This window comes from Notolepis coatsorum (genome assembly GCF_963971535.1).
Source record: "Notolepis coatsorum genome assembly, chromosome: 1".
NCBI classification, from domain to species: domain Eukaryota; kingdom Metazoa; phylum Chordata; class Actinopteri; order Aulopiformes; family Paralepididae; genus Notolepis; species Notolepis coatsorum.
The window spans coordinates 6,679,323-6,695,504 of NC_140165.1; the positions used below are offsets into that span (position 1 = coordinate 6,679,323).

Genomic DNA, 16,182 nt, shown 5'->3' on the forward strand with positions numbered 1-16,182 from the left:
TTTTGTCACAGGAAAGATTTGCCTCTAGGATGGAACCTAGGTATGTAATTTCATCTTTCCTTGTTGTGACAATATTGTCACCCACTGTAACTGAGAAGCTGTCGGTCTTGCTGAGTTTGTTATTTGAACCGAAGAGAATGGACTCTGTTTATAGTTTGTTGTCAGCGAGCCAGGTGCAGATTTTGCCTAGTTCCGAGCTGAGGGTTTTTTCAACCTGTAACTTGTTCTTGTCAGAGACCAGCAGGGCTGAGTCGTCCACGAACAGGAACAAGTTGCAATCACAAGCTGACAACATGTCATTTGCATAAATTAGGAACAGTAGTGGTCCTAGTATGCTTCCTTGTGGAACACCACAGCTCACTGGGAGGGGGGGGGGGATAGGGTACCGTTTACCTCCACCATCTGTTCTCTTCCCTCCAGGTAGGATTGCATCCAGCTCACTGATAGACTATCAAAAGTAAACCAATTGCTTTTAGCTTGTCAATCAGAATGGTGTGATTGACAGTGTCGAAGGCCTTTTGTAGGTCCAGCATGACCATCATTTATATTTGTGAAATGTTTGCCAGCAAATCATTGCAGCACTGTACTTGCAAGTGCCTTGTGAGACATACGTTTCAAGTTTATTTGTCACATACATTAAAAACTAAAAGTACAGTGTACAGTCAATGCAATGAGATGCACTTTGCCCTGCCCACTTTGCCCTGCCCTCTCTCAGCCTAAACCTATAAATAATAACACAAGCTGACCTGAGAATAACATCAACAACATACAATAAAAACAACAGCAGCATCTAATAAAATAATACCAAATTTAAAAACAATTAAAAGAACAATAAGAACGAACAAACAATAAAAGCACTGATGAATAATAAATAAAAAATCCACAGCTTCTACAATCCTTTAAGCGCTACTGTTCAGTAGTCTGACCGCCTGAGGGTAAAAACGATCTCTGATGCTCTGTAGACGCTTCCCTGAGGCGAGATCAGAGGCAGTGTGCTGGGTGACTGGTGTCCTTCATAATACAGAGTGCCTTCTTCCTACAGCGGGTGGTGTGTAGATGACCTGTAACTGTGGTAATGGTGATCCTATGATTTTACTTAACTTTTTATAGACTGTAAAGTAAGGGACTGAGACAGCAACCTTGTTGTGGAGCACCGGTATTTAGAACTGTGTGGTAGATGAGTAGCTGTTTCCAACTCTTACTGTCTGGAGTCGGCCTGTCAGAAAGTCATATAGCCGGTCTACAGATGGAATTGCAGAGGCCAATATCTGTCCCTTTAGACACCAGATTAGATGGTATGATTGTATCAAAAGTGCTGCTGTAGTCAATAAACAGCATTCTGACATAATGTGTTTTTGCACTCTAGCTGTTTCAACACAGTATGTATAGTGATGCAGCAGCATCCACAGATCTATTTGACCGATAAGCAAACTGTAGTGGGTCAATATTGACCGATATATTACGGTTTATATATATATATATATATATATATATATATATATATATATATATATATATATATATATATATATATATATATATATATATATATATAATATATGTCTTAAAACCAGTTTCTCAAAGCATTTCATTATTACCGAGGTCAGGGCTACAGGTCTGTAATCATTCAAACAGGATGTGGGTGTTTTTTTGGGAACGGGCATGATAATGGATTTCTTAAAACATGTAGGAAGAACCACACAGAGAGACAGTGACAGGTTAAACATTTCTGTAAAAACAGAGGTCAGCTGACTGTAACAGGGTTTAAGAACACGAGATGGAATGCCATCCGGGCGGGCAGCAGCTTTGCCTGCTTTGACAGATTTAAAAACTCGACTCACATCATCAACCTCTGTCACCTGAAGTGTGCTTATGATTCCATAGACATGTGGGCTCTAAGTTGGACAGAGACAAGTGGGAGACAGATTCTGTCCAGCGAAACCAACCAAAACGTACATGATAAAGGTATGTTTTTCTTTTCCTTTTAAAATAACTTTATATACTGTTACTGTACATCATTTATAATTGTGAAAAGTTTGCCAGCAAATCAGTGCAGCACTGTACTTGCAAGTGCCTTGTGAGACATACGTTTCAAGTTTCAGGTTTATTTGTCACATACATTAAAACAGTACAGTCAATGCAATGAGATGCACTTTGCCCTGGCACTCTCTCAGCCTTTAAAAACCTATACACAATAACACAAGCTGACCTGAGAATAACAACAACAACATACAATAAAAACAATAGCAGCATATAATAAAATACTAACATTTAAAAAAAAAAAACAAGGGGACATGTCTTGCTATTCCTTTCACTATTTGGGCAACTTTACACAATTCCTGTGAGTCTATGGAACACATCTGTAAAGTTTCTTTAAAAAAAGAAAAATCATTGTTTTGTATTTCTAATCAAGTACTCTAAAGCAGCATTTTTCCACTTCAAGATTTCAAGCTGTTTTGGGCTGTTTTGTGGTGTTGGTAGGACCACCCTGCTTGTTTTTGTAGCCCATAACGGCATGCAGTCCTTGCCATAATGACATAACAAGGTCATTATGTGCACACATTGTTAACATTATAACCACAAGCGTCATGGCACGCAGCAGCATTATAATACATTATAAATATGATTTGACTTATTCATTTGTCATTAGTATACAGTCACACTGCAGAAAGTATTCAACCTGTAATGTTTTTTTTTGCACATTGTGTATAACACGTGTTCTGATTGTAATGCAATCAGTTACGACGTACAGCAGCCCAACGGGCAGTGAACACTGTAAGTACAGTTCAGTGCAAAAGTAGGGTTTCAGGTGCAAAAAGTGGCGTTTTATCGAGGAGTGTCATCTCTGTCTCCTCTCTTCCTGCTTCCTCGACTGTGGTGCGGCTGTTAACACGGCTGTCAACACGGCTGTTAACACGGCTGTCATCTTGATAACAGGGAGAGATGGGCACGGGCTGATCTTTCCCCAGATCAAGTATTTGCATTAATTACTCGAGTGCCACATGAGTAGCGCCATCTTTAGAATGCATCTTAACTCTTTCACTACCACACTACAGATGGTTAACCCTTTCACTACCACACTACAGAAGGTTAACCGTTCACTACCACACTACAGATGGTTAACCTTCCACTACCACACACTACATATGGTTAACCCTTTCACTACCACACTACAGAAGGTTCAACTTTCACTACCACACTACAGAAGGTTAAACTTTCACTACCACACTACAGATGGCTAACCTTTCACTACCACACACTACAGATGGTTAACCCTTTTACTACCACACTACAGAAGGTTAAACTTTCACTACCACACTACAGAAGGTTAAACTTTCACTACCACACTACAGAAGGTTAACCTTTCACTACCACACTACAGAAGGTTAACCTTTCACTACCACAATGACACTACAGACGGTTAATAGTGTTAACTAGTAACTAACTAGTGTTAATACTTTAGTAGTGACTCAATATATTGGAGGGTGGGTTAGTTACTCACACACTAGATGTGTTTGACCTCGAATCCGAGGGAAGCAACCGTTGTGATTGGGGGGGATCAATAAAAAATAGGAGTGGCTTGAGATTCTGAATCCCAGTAGTGATATTTTCCTCTTCCTTGTTCCTCACGCCTACCTGTAGCTCTGTAGAGACATGACCAGCACATTTCCACATAGCCATAGAGTCCTTCATTTGCTCTGCAGTTTGCTCTTAACTCTATTTCCTCAACCTCAAAAGGGAGAGGGTGAGCGAGGGACGCAGTTTAAATTTCCCGCCAAAATAAAACGTGGGCATGGTTTTCACACAGAGTATGAAATAGACTGATATGAATGTAGTATGTGCTGTAGACTATAAATATTGAATATGTTACTGTACATTTTAACATGTGCCTGTTTATGTCCCACCACAACCGGACAATTTTCCACTGTCTTATATATATATATAAAAGAATAAGCTTCTTACTATCTACTCTGTATTATGATACTATGTCTATACTACTATCTACTATGTACTATGCTAATACATCTATACTACTACCTACTATGCTAGTGTCATTATACTACTATGCACTCTTCAACACTGCTAGATGAACAATACCCCTTACTCACCCTTAGCTGTCAGGGGTTTATAACTGCTGACTTGTTGTACAGAACTTGTCAATCCCTTTGGATAAAAGCGTCAGCTGAATGACTAAATGTATATAAACGTCGACTAATGGCGTCCCGTCTTTCCTTTTTGCAGGGCGTGCCATGAGTAGTCCTCCACCGCCGGGACATGTCCAAGCTCTGTATGGGAGGAACAACACTGTGAAGGAATTGCTTAGGATGAGAAACCTCCTTCGTCAAAGTGGACAGGTATTTCTCAACAATAGCACGAATATGATCATTAAACAGTCTGGATCACAAACAAGGGTTGTAGATCGTCCAACATGACGTTAAAGTGCCGATCTCGAATATATCGGATGTATATGTAGCAGGGTGGATTATCCCTGCTTTGTGGGAACGGGTGTGCACCGTCACTGGGTAGCAGGACACAGTAGAGCTCCGTCTGACTGCACCCTCGTCTTTGGGCCTGGAGCGTCAAACTGGAGGCCGGCAGTGAGAGTGGATGGGGCCCGGGATTTACCAACCTGGCCTGGTACTCTGGTCTTCCTCGCCTCTCCGGGGCGGTCAGCAGTACTCCCCAACTTGCTCTCACTTCCCCCAATACCTCCGTAACCCTCCCACACCTAGTGACTGATAGATGAATAAATAGATTTGTTCCCCCCGCAAGCAGTACCCTCCCTTGATGACCACTAGAAACCTTAATGACTGTAAGGAAAAAGTTGGATAGGAAGGGGTTAATTGTATTAACGTTTACCCACACCAAAAGAGTTATTCATAGGCTCAGGAATGGACACGCACACAGAACTCCCATCTAATTCTTTATCGTTAATGGTACTGGTCAGTTACAAAGATTTAATGGCAATGGGTCGAATAGAATGGGGTCTTACTATTACCCAATTTGTAACTCAATACCTTCTAGACACTTATATTATACACCAATGTGCTTGACTCATCACCCACGTCTGGGTTAGTACCAGGGATAATACCTCTCTCAGGCTTTAATTATATGGTAGTGATAATACCTCTCTAAGGCCTTACTTATCATACAACAGGTCGGTAACCTCCCCACAGAGGAAGGGTTAATTAGATGGGAAAATATTATTAAAGAACAAACACGTTATCACACTCAAAGAAAATGAAAAAGGTGGGCCCACTTTACCAAAACAAAAGTCCTATACTAATGCCGGCATGTAATGTTTATGGGGTACCCCTATGAACTGTAGTTAGCAACATTAGCTTCGCCCGTAGGCCGCATCACACTGTGTACTGTGCAATAGGATCCTGAGCACCGAAGCTCTAATGTACTCAACCAAGATGGCGGCCTCGCCGCGCCACCACTGTCCGGGTGGTAAGATGGCGTCGAACACTCTCGTCACGGGCACTAGCAAGCGGGGTGGGACAGAGGGAGCAGTAGCGGGCTGAGAGCGCGTGCTGGGTGATGGCGACCTCTGCTGGACGGGACGAACTCCCGTGCTGGGCTGAAGACAGCCGGTGCAGAGCAGATGCAGAACACCGGCGAAGACAGGCGGTTGACGGCCGGTGCTGGGTCGACGCGCGACAATAATCTGGCCCTACCTTAACTGAAGCTACTCTGTGGGTCCCAGACAGCCCTCCTGCTAGCCGCAACATACAATGACGCAGGGTGCCTCTAAACACCGGTCCTCTTCAAGCCACGCTGGCTGGGCACCTCACTGGAGGGGATATCTTTAACATAAGCCAACACTTGGCTATACCGCTTGTCTTCTAGGATAACTCGTTGTATCACTAGGGTTGTTCAGTGGGGACATGCAACACGCTACTACGCTTATATTTCTGATATAACCCGTAATATACTCAAGTTCAATACGTTCACCCGTGTGGTCCACAACGGGGCTCAACGACACGTCCTTCTCGGTTCACGTTCAACGCCGAAGACGCTGGTCCTCCTCACTTCCGTTCCCGTTGACTTGCTTCCCTCTCTGCCTCTCTTGTACGCTCCGCCTGCCACCGCCGCCCCCTGCTGGTACCGCCAACTAGCCCCACAGGAAGCACTGGGTGGATAGAATATGATTCAGTTTACTGTTTATAATCCATATTCCAGCCGGTGAGAGAAGGAGAAACCCGCGTCATTGTTCGAGGGAATATCAATGGAAACTAGTTAATATGTCTTTGTGCACAAAGGAGATATAAAAGGCAAGTCAGCACTTCTGAATAATAGTCACATATTCAGGGTGCTACATATATATATTTTTTTTTTTTTTGTAAATAAGGTGTGGCTGGGTAGCGCAGGGGACTAAGCACTCGCCTACCACTCTGGGATCGAATCCAGCTGTCAGCGGTACCTCCAGCTTGGTCAGTCGTCCCTCTACTAACACAACTGGCAGTGTTAGCGGGTGGGAAGCCGGTGGGGTACGTGTCCTGGTCGTTGTAAACTGCGACTCCTACTGGTCGGTCGGGGCGCCTGTTCAGCAGGCAGGGGATCTGGGGGGAACTCCTCGCTGTCAGGTGAAAAGAAGCGGCTGGCGACTCCACATGTATCGGAGGAGGCATGTGGTAGTTCTACACCCTCCCCAGGCCGAAATACAGAAAGCCCCCCCCCCCCAAACAAAAAAGAAAGCCATCACGTAATACATGAATGTATTGTATCGAAAATGTACAATGTGTATTACAAATAAGTACATATATTAATCATAGTATTGCTGTGTGTGTATCATTATTAGGCTATTAGCACTCGCCCATCGACCACAATGATTGGTCGGTTGGACTGGAGTTCGGAGTAAATATATTACTTATGGCTATAACACACATTATGTCCTTTTTCCCCTGTGGTCGATGAGTACTTTATTTATGTTTTCTGATGAGACCGTGAAGTGGAGATCTTCGAGATTGGCACTTTAACCCTTTCACTACCACACTACAGACGGTTGACGGTTAGTGAAAGGGTTAACCTTCTGTAGTGTGGTAGTGAAAGGGTTAACCTTTTTTATTTTTATTTAATTTTTTACATTTTAGATTTCTTCTTATAGCAATCGATAGTAGAAGATGTTTGACACCGAAATGTATTTCATCATCCGGTAAGGGGCAGGAGCTAAAACGATGACATCCAATCAAACGAATAAAACCAAGTCAAATGATTGGAACAATATCAAACCCTCTAGTAACATGCGCGCTTGTTATGTGCATAACAGTTGCGCTCGCGGCTTTGGAGGCATCCTGACGCGTTGGGAAGGGCATTGTCAAATTCGGGTTAAGGAGTCAAGTAATTTATTTATATAAAGCATGTTTAAAAACTCAAGAGCCAACCAAAGTGCTGTACAGTCAAAATCATAAAAAAAAATACATAATACAAAAAGGCATAGCAGCACAAGACGGTACAATAAGACAACAGTAAGCCAACACGGATAGAGTAGCACAAAGTACAATAGTAGCACACAGGACAATAGTGGGACACTAGACATGGGGTTATTTACTAAAGTACAATGAAGTTAAGCAACCTACTGTACAGGATGATGGCGCAGATAAAGGCCAGTGCAGCACAGGGGACAGTAGATCACAAGAACAGATACAAGGGGGAAGGGGCAGGATAAAATTGCATCGGAGTGTGAGTTACAGTAGGGTGTGGGAAAATCAGGGTTTATTGAATGCTAGGGAGTAAACTATTTATGCCCAAAATCAACGGCCGCCTAATATTGCTCCTTTAACCCTTTCACTGCCACACGACAGCCAGTTAACCCTTTCACTGTGACAATACAGAAGGTTAGCCCTTTACTATCACACAACCGACTCCGATGCTTCATCATTAGCATCATTAGCTCGGCGGATTGTGTCGTCGGTTGTGTGATAGTAAAGGATTAACCTTCTATCGTGTGGCAGTGAAAGGGTTAATGATCACCTAGTCATGTGTTTCATGCATTATAATGTATAAGCAGCCTGAATATGAAACACTGTGTTGAACACACAGTAGGTTAGCCTAATTTAGCTCTGAAGTCTAACTTCATAACACTGGTGCAAACAGAACCCGCATTTCAAATTGAATTGCAAAACATACCAAACTTACCATACCATACCTTTCTGAATATATTTACAAATATACACATTCCCATAAACTTCGGAATCAGAATCGGAATCAGAAAAGTCTTTATTGCCAAGTAAGCTTGCACATACAAGGAGTTTGTCTTGGTCATTTGGCGCATCAACATTAACACATTGGGTGCCAACGACGAGAAATCTTGTTGTTGGCCGCCATGCGTTGAGTGCCAATGATGAGAAATCTCGTTATTTCTTTTATTAGCGCTATCCATTCATTTTTCATCCATCCAGCCTCACGTTATCATTTGGACTGGCTCTGAGCTCGAAAAGGGCAAATACCGCCCCCTATCGTCTCCCAGATGGTATTGCACCCATTGGAATGGAGTCGATGGGAATGCATCAGAGAAAAAAACTCTGGGCTCCACATTTACTTCTGAGGCATGTAACCTGAGACTATTGCATCCACTGAGGGCACTGGAAGACGTGTCGATTATGTGTTTCGAGGTATAACGTTGGATCAATAAACGCAATCGATATTTGGAATGGCGATCAGGAATTGGATTAATCTTTTTGCAGAACATCTGATCTGAGGTAAGGACTTTAATTGTGTTGTGACAACGTGTTTTGTGTATTCCACTAAAGGGCTATTATCGCCTGCAGTCCGCAGCCGAGGAGCCCGGTCCCCGAACAAGCACGGCTGTCCACCACGTCGGCCCAAGGCGTGCCACGCAACCACACCCGGCACCCAGGTGGCATCCGCTTGACAACGTCGATGGCAAGATGTCATTCTTGCAATGGCAAATACGTCAAGAAGCGAGTCGCCTGCAAGGAATCGACTCAGAGATTCTGAGAGCGCAAGATGAAGACGGGGACACGTACGTATTGGCGACGCCAGACCAGATAAGCATAAAGCAAACATCAGCGGATGTGTTTAACCCTTTCAGGTGCACATTTCCTTTTAAATGAGGGGCGACAGTGGCTCGGGAGGTAGAGCAGTTGTCTGGTAATCCAGAGGTTTCCGGTTCGATTACCACTCCTCTCAGGCAGCGTGTTGAGGTGTCCTTGAGCAAAGACACTTAACCCCTACAGTAACTGCTCCAGATGAGCAGGTTAGCACATTGCATGGTTGCTTCCACCATCGTGAATGTGTGAGTGAATGCGTAAAATGGGAGGAACAAATTGTAAAAAAAAATTAAGCGCTTTGGATAAAAGGCAACCATTTACAAATGTTTTCTCTGAATTCTATCTTGGAATTCTACAAGTTTGTAGGTTTCAGTAGCTACTAGCTAGTAGCTGCCATCATCATCATCATCATCATCATCATCATCATCATCATCATCATCATTAGAATGTTCCATCCTCAAAATTCTAATCTGACTCTAATCACTACACCTGAAAAGGCCAACATAATGATTCTCTCTGTCTCCAAGTGTTGTGAATAAATCAAAAGATGGACACATTAATTTCGATTCATATCAGTTAATATTATGATACAGATCCAGAGTATCTGCGGGTATTAAAAAAGTATTAAATTCATAATTAATCAAATTTAAGGTATTCAAATGACAAATTTGCACAGGTATAAAAAACAATTTGGATGGGGGGGCTGTCAGGAGATAATATATAAAATATATGAAATGTTTTTGTATTCAAGTCGTTGTTTTTTGCGGCACTACTGGGAGCTTAGTGCGTCTGGCGAGAGCTCGCGTGGAACGTACAGGAATTTAAATTGGCGCACAAATGTCGCTATGTGTTTTTAGTTTTTTTTGCTAGTATGGTCGTGAAATTGGTATTAAACTTTGCTCTAAGTGGTATTAAAAAGGTCTTAAAATTAACTTGTTGAAACCTACAGATACCCTGAGATCAATGCCCCTGGATTATTACAGATTCACATCAATATACGTTTTTTTTTTTACACCCATACTCATTTACATTATAGGGATGCTCGATAATGGCTTTTTACCGATACCGATATACCAATATTGTCCAACTCTTAATTTCCGATACCGATATCAACCGATACCGATATATGCAGGGTTTCCCCCCCCCCCCCCCCCAAAAAACGGAATAATTTCAGGTAATTAACATTATCTCTTGTTGTGGAATTAACACAACATTATGCATACTTTTGACAATAAATAAAATCTGAATTTGTTCTTACTTGCTTGCCTGGGTAAATAAAGGTTATAGAAATGTAAAAAAAAATAAAGAATTATAATTAATACATTTTTTTTATTGGACATGCTTCTCACAGGCCTGCTTCTTTTTCCAACTGTCAGATTTCTCCACATAGCAGTGGCTCATGGCAGAAGGGCTCTAGCCTACGTACTTGCCTGGAATATGGCCACAGTCGGCTGGTTGGATTTGAAAGAGCACAATGGACTGGTACGTACACACAAAACAATATCAATAGTGACTTCTTATTGAGTTTGAGTTTGAATTCAATCTGATGATATTATAAGTATTTCAGTTATGACCTCACCATACTGTTAAGTACGGCATATGACTCTTGACTTGACTTGACTTGATATAACGTTGTAAACCCTGTACTAGTTATGTTCAGTTTTATTTCCATTAACTGGGTCCTTCTGGTTTGTGCAGAGGTTGCAAGTTAGTTTGTATTTTTTGTAGGGCTGTCAAAATTAATGCTTTAACTTTGGAGATTAATTTAAATTAATTAAAGCATTAAAATAAATCAATCTAGATTAATCTATGGAGTGAAAAATCGTCAACGTTCTGAACTTTCAGCAGTATATTTGCTTGTTATTCTTTTGCATCGACTCATGCACCTTTTTGAAAATCATCTGACATGAAGATGGAACACATTTTTGTTGTTAATATGATTTATATTACTATTAAAATAGTATTTGAATCTAAATATACGTTCTTTGTGTTGATTTTACATTAATTCCATGATTTTACTCAAGTAAATATCTGTTACAAGCTTCGGTCTTAAGTCGAATAATGCTATTTTTTAATCTAGATTAATTACAGAAAATTGTGAGATTAATTAGTTTAATCTATTGACAGCACAAATCTTTTGATCTTGTAATCTTTGCAACTTTTTGTTTTCATCACCACTGTGACTAAAATACAAGGTGCTATAGATAACATTCAGCCACTAGATGTCGCACTAGTGAGCACGTCATTATCCAATCGGGTGCATTCCACGTGGTCAAATGGGTAATGTAGGGAGGGGGATACATGCGTGCAACATGTAAAAAATATTTGGACCAGCCAAAATATTTGTAATGATAAATTAATTAATCAATACTTTTTTTTGGGGGGGGGGGGGGGTGCTTTTATTCCGCACCTTTCTAAAAGCTCTGTGGATGTATTATTGGTTTTAAATGATTACTCTACATTAACATTGTATCTATAGCACCTTTAAATCTTTAATTGAAGCCTATCCCTTGTGTGCAGACGGCCCTTCACATGGCAGTCGCAACCAATCAGCACTTGATCGTCCACGACCTGCTGCTGCACGGGGCGCAGATCAACACGGCAGACTGCTGGGGGCGCTCTCCTCTACACATGTGCGCTGAGAGAGCTCACAGTCTCATTCTTCAGGTGAGGGCCGTTTCTGTTGCGTTATTTTTTTTCGTAGCCGCATTTTGCGGAGACGCTCTCTGATTGGCCACTGACTGACACTCTCTGATTGGCCACTGACATGTGCGCCCAATCGCTGCGCGTGACGAGCTGTGTCTTTGCCCATTTCCGCCTCTTAACAGCCTGCAAACTACCTAACGCCGCCCTAGTTTATCACTGGTTAAGCTTAGGCGACTCTTTCGAAGTTGGTTAAGGTTAGAGTTTGGAATCAGGGCTGGTGTTCTATCGCCCTGCTCTAAGACAAACTATAACCTTAACTAACTTCGAAAGAGTTAGTTTAACCGGTGTAGATAGAAACAGGCGTCACACGATTGGGCGCACATGTCACCATGGCCAATCAGAGAGCGTCTCCGCAAAATGCGGCTACGGAAGAAAATAGAGCGTTTCTGTGTGGGGTTGGCTCTGGCTTTTGACAGCTCTGTCGAAAACTGCATTTAACTATGCACCATGGGCAAGTAGACACATTTGTGTCCTTGGATGCATTTAAATTATGAATGTAGTGTCTCTGAGGCATGTGGTTGTTTTCACGAGTGGCCACTGTTATTTTGTATTTGTATTTTAAATTGCTGTCCTAACTAGGGATGCACCGATCCGATATTGATATCGGATATCGGCCCCGATATGACTAAAATAGCTAGATCGGGTATCGGGGACAATCTTTTTTTTTTGTTATTTAATTTGAATAATAAATAACATTTCAGTACATTTATATCTATGTGTTAATTTGTTACATTTTGTTTCACTAATATCCCAGTATCTTCCACACAGTGAGGCATACAGTTTATTAATTGAACAATGGGTATCGGATCGGTACTCGGTATCGGCTGACATCCAAAGCCCAGGTATCGGTATTGGTATCGTTCTTCATGGGACGGCAACCCCAGATAAGTACTCGCTATTTGCATATCAATAGCGCCGGTCGTCAGGTGTGTTAAATACGTTCTCAGATACATTCACACCTAACTTCTTGTGAATGACATGTGTTACATTCCATTCGTAGAGGCAATTAGGCACTGTCTTTAGTCTGTGCTCAAGCGAGGGGACATTAAATGCGTATTCGCGGGAGCGCACGCACGCGCCGGGAGCGCGCGTACACGTAGCGCCATTAGGTGCGTGCAACCCCAGATGATTTCAATAACGCACCACTGGTATTGGGACTGAAAAAGTTGGATCGGTGCATCCCTAGTCCTAACGTATTATTGTGGACTGTTGTATATGTTGTATTCTATTGTGTTGTAGCTTTGTACGGCTGCTACCATGTTCAGGTTTCTTTAACAAAATATATTTTTTTTATTTTTTTATACATTTTTTACCGGCTGAGTGGCGCAGTGGGCAAGGCGCTCGCCACTAACGCAGGAGATGCTGGTATCGAGCCCAGCTCTCTGCGTTGCTACCGGCTTGGCCAGTCGTCATACTAACACAATTGGCAGTGTTAGGGGTGGGAAAGCCGGTGGGTGGGGATTGGACGTTGTGGACAGCGACTCCTACAGGTCGGTTGGTGCGCCTGTACAGCAGAATCAGGACGTATCGGGGGCAGCGTGAGCCTCCCACGCGTTACTCCTCGCCGCTGAGAGATCGCGCTGTTCAGGTGAAAATATGCGACAGCTGCCTCCTCGTGTACCGGAGGGGACATGTGATGCAAGGCTTGGTCCTCACTGCAGCCGACCAGTGGGAGGCATGGTCTAGCAACGTTCGAGACAGGGGAGGGTAGAGTTGAAGGTAGAATTGGCGAGGCGAAATTGGGATGGGAGAAATTTTGAAAAATAAGGAGAAAAAGTGGAAAAAAAATAGCTAAATATAGTTTTTTATTTCAATGGTACTTCCTGGTTAAATAAAGGTTAAATACAAAAATACCAACAAGAAAAGTAGTATACAGGATGTAGTAGTTGTTGTAGTTTTAGTAGTACAGCAATGTGGATCACGGCTAATGCTCCCATAGGTATCATGGATTAGCATAGTAAGATGTTCTTTTGTTCTCCCTGTATAATATGGACTAGTGGTGTGAAAATAAGAGTCCATAAAGGGTTACAAGTACACACTACTTTGATGTATTAAACTTAAGTGACCATGTACTATCACTGACATCTAAGAAGGGTGATCCCCTCCACATTGCCTGTGGTGCTTTTTTCCTATTGCTAGGTTTTTAGTGAGTTTTTCCTTACCTTCGCGTGGGGTATGTCTGGGAGTGTTGCATTCCTTTATTAATTAATTTATTTTAAATTTTATTTTGGATTTCATGGTGTTTTTGTTTTGTTCTTGATTTATTGTGATGTTTCTTCTTGACTTAGAAGACGTGTCCGGCCCATGGGGACATTAACGTGTGTTGTCGGGCCTTACAAATAAATTTGATTTGATGTATGTGTATATTTTAATTGATTTATTTTCTATTAATGAATCAAGTTCTGGAGTTTGTACAGAGCAAATTGAGACTACCAGCGCTGCAACACTGACCTTCGCTGCTCTGGCGTCACGGTCTGGTGAGACACAACACTAAGCACTGCTTAGTATTGATACATAAGCACGGCTTAAGTGTTGTCTCATTAAATAAAAATACACATTGTCTCTTTAAATATTAGGTGTAGTCTACAATGTGGATTCTTTATCAGCCACTAAATCATATGTTAATCACATTAGCCTCCTTAAATAGTTGACCAAATCGGAAGGCTTGCTGATAAAAACAACGATCATTATTTGTCTTTCTTTGAACGTGTGCAGAATATCAAGAGTGCCCTGTATGGAAGCTGCACACCGATTGATGTTGACGTCTTCAGTTACGATGGTGAGACCTTTATATTTGAACCTTCATAAACAACTTCAGCCGAATTGGGTCTCAGCCAGAAGCAGCAGAGCGCAGTACCTCAGACTGAATGAATGAATGAAAACTTTATTTAACAGATTACAGAATGGGTACAATACAGTATGGCTCAATACACACAATTGTTAAGGGGATGTAGACCAGAGAAAGACGTTTGTCTTGTTTACATCAGGGTCCCCCATTTTCAATTCATATTGACATTTATGACATACACAACATACATGACATTTATGGCATAGGGACATACAGGTATTTAGTACTTATACATTTGTGACATAAATGGTATTCAAATATACAGTACTGTTACCCATAGATCCTGACAGAGTATATACATATGATGGGGAGGGGACTGTACATTAAGAGGGGGTGGGTGGGTGGGAGAGAAATATACATACGGTGGGGAGGAGACTGTACATTTGGAGGGGGTGGGTGGGTGGGAGAGAAATATACATACGGCGGGGAGAGAATATATACATGCGGTGGGGAGGAGACTGTCTATTAGGAGGGGCGTGAGGGGTTTGGACATTTACGGTGGCCAGTTTCGAATAGCAGCCTCCCGTAGGTGCTCTTTATGAGCGGTTTCGAATGTGGGTAGGGATTCAACAAAGTGTGCAGGGGTGAGGTGGGTTCTAGGGGTAAGGTCAAGCAGTAGTCTGACTAGTTTGTTTTGAGATGTTTGTAATTTGTTTTTTAGTGCCTTTGAGGTGCTTTGGTACCATGCGGTGCAAGCATAGTCGTAGTTCCCTTGAATGAGTGCTCCTGCCAGAGTCTTCAGGGTATTCTTGTTTACCAGAGAGGAGATCCGGTACAAGAATCTAGTTCGTTGGTTGACTTTTTTTTTATTACATTGGATGCCATTTTGTCACAGGAAAGATTTGCCTCTAGGATGGAACCCAGGTAGGTAATTTCATCTTTCCTTGTGACAATATTGTCACCCACTGTAACTGAGAAGCCGTCGGTCTTGCTGAGTTTGTTATTTGAACCGAAGAGAATGGACTCTGTTTTGCCCAGGTGTAATGATAGTTTGTTATCAGCGAGCCATATGCAGATTTTGCCTAGTTCCGAGCTGAGGGTTTTTTCACCTGCAACTTGTTCTTGTCAGAGACCAGCAGGGCTGAGTCGTCCGCAAACAGGAACAAGTTGCAGTCACAAGCTGACGACATGTCATTTGCATAAATTAGGAACAGTAGCGGTCCTAGTATGCTTCCTTGTGGAACACCACAGCTCACTGTGAGGGGGGGGATAGTGTACCGTTTACCTCCACCATCTGTTCTCTACCCTCCAGGTAGGATTGCATCCAGCTCACTGATAAATTAGACAGAGAACCATATGACTCTGTTTTCAGAGGAGCAATGTTGTCACACTTTATTATCTAAAGATGGGAAGTTATAATGTACATTCATTATACAATAAGTCGTTTCAGCCTCTAGGTGTCACTAGAGCACTGCCAAAACAATGTGTGTTATACTTATATAGACCTGTTCGCTGTTTACAAACATACTGTGTTCGAGCCTATCAACAATACCAACTGAGTCACATGACTTGGTTGCCCCGGACCTGCGCAAGCTTCTGTGCAAAAATAATACGATGGGGCTCTATGGAGAAACCATGGCACTCCCCTGACTAAAAGTTGTTTCAAACGAA

At 42.2% G+C, this 16,182-nt stretch overlaps 1 protein-coding gene across 1 annotated transcript in view; it reads left to right on the forward strand.

The window, feature by feature from the left end:
- LOC311242542 (NF-kappa-B inhibitor zeta-like) overlaps positions 1–14,531 on the forward strand; it is a gene marked incomplete at both ends in the record, with an annotated part of 28,537 nt that extends 14,006 nt beyond the window's left edge. The window contains 4 exons of the mRNA XM_084331510.1: positions 8,757–8,989; positions 10,394–10,499; positions 11,538–11,684; positions 14,439–14,531. Of these exons, the coding sequence (XP_084187636.1) occupies positions 8,757–8,989; positions 10,394–10,499; positions 11,538–11,684; positions 14,439–14,531 (579 nt within the window). The remainder of the gene's footprint in view (positions 1–8,756; positions 8,990–10,393; positions 10,500–11,537; positions 11,685–14,438) is intronic.
- Positions 14,532–16,182: the final 1,651 nt, after the last annotated feature.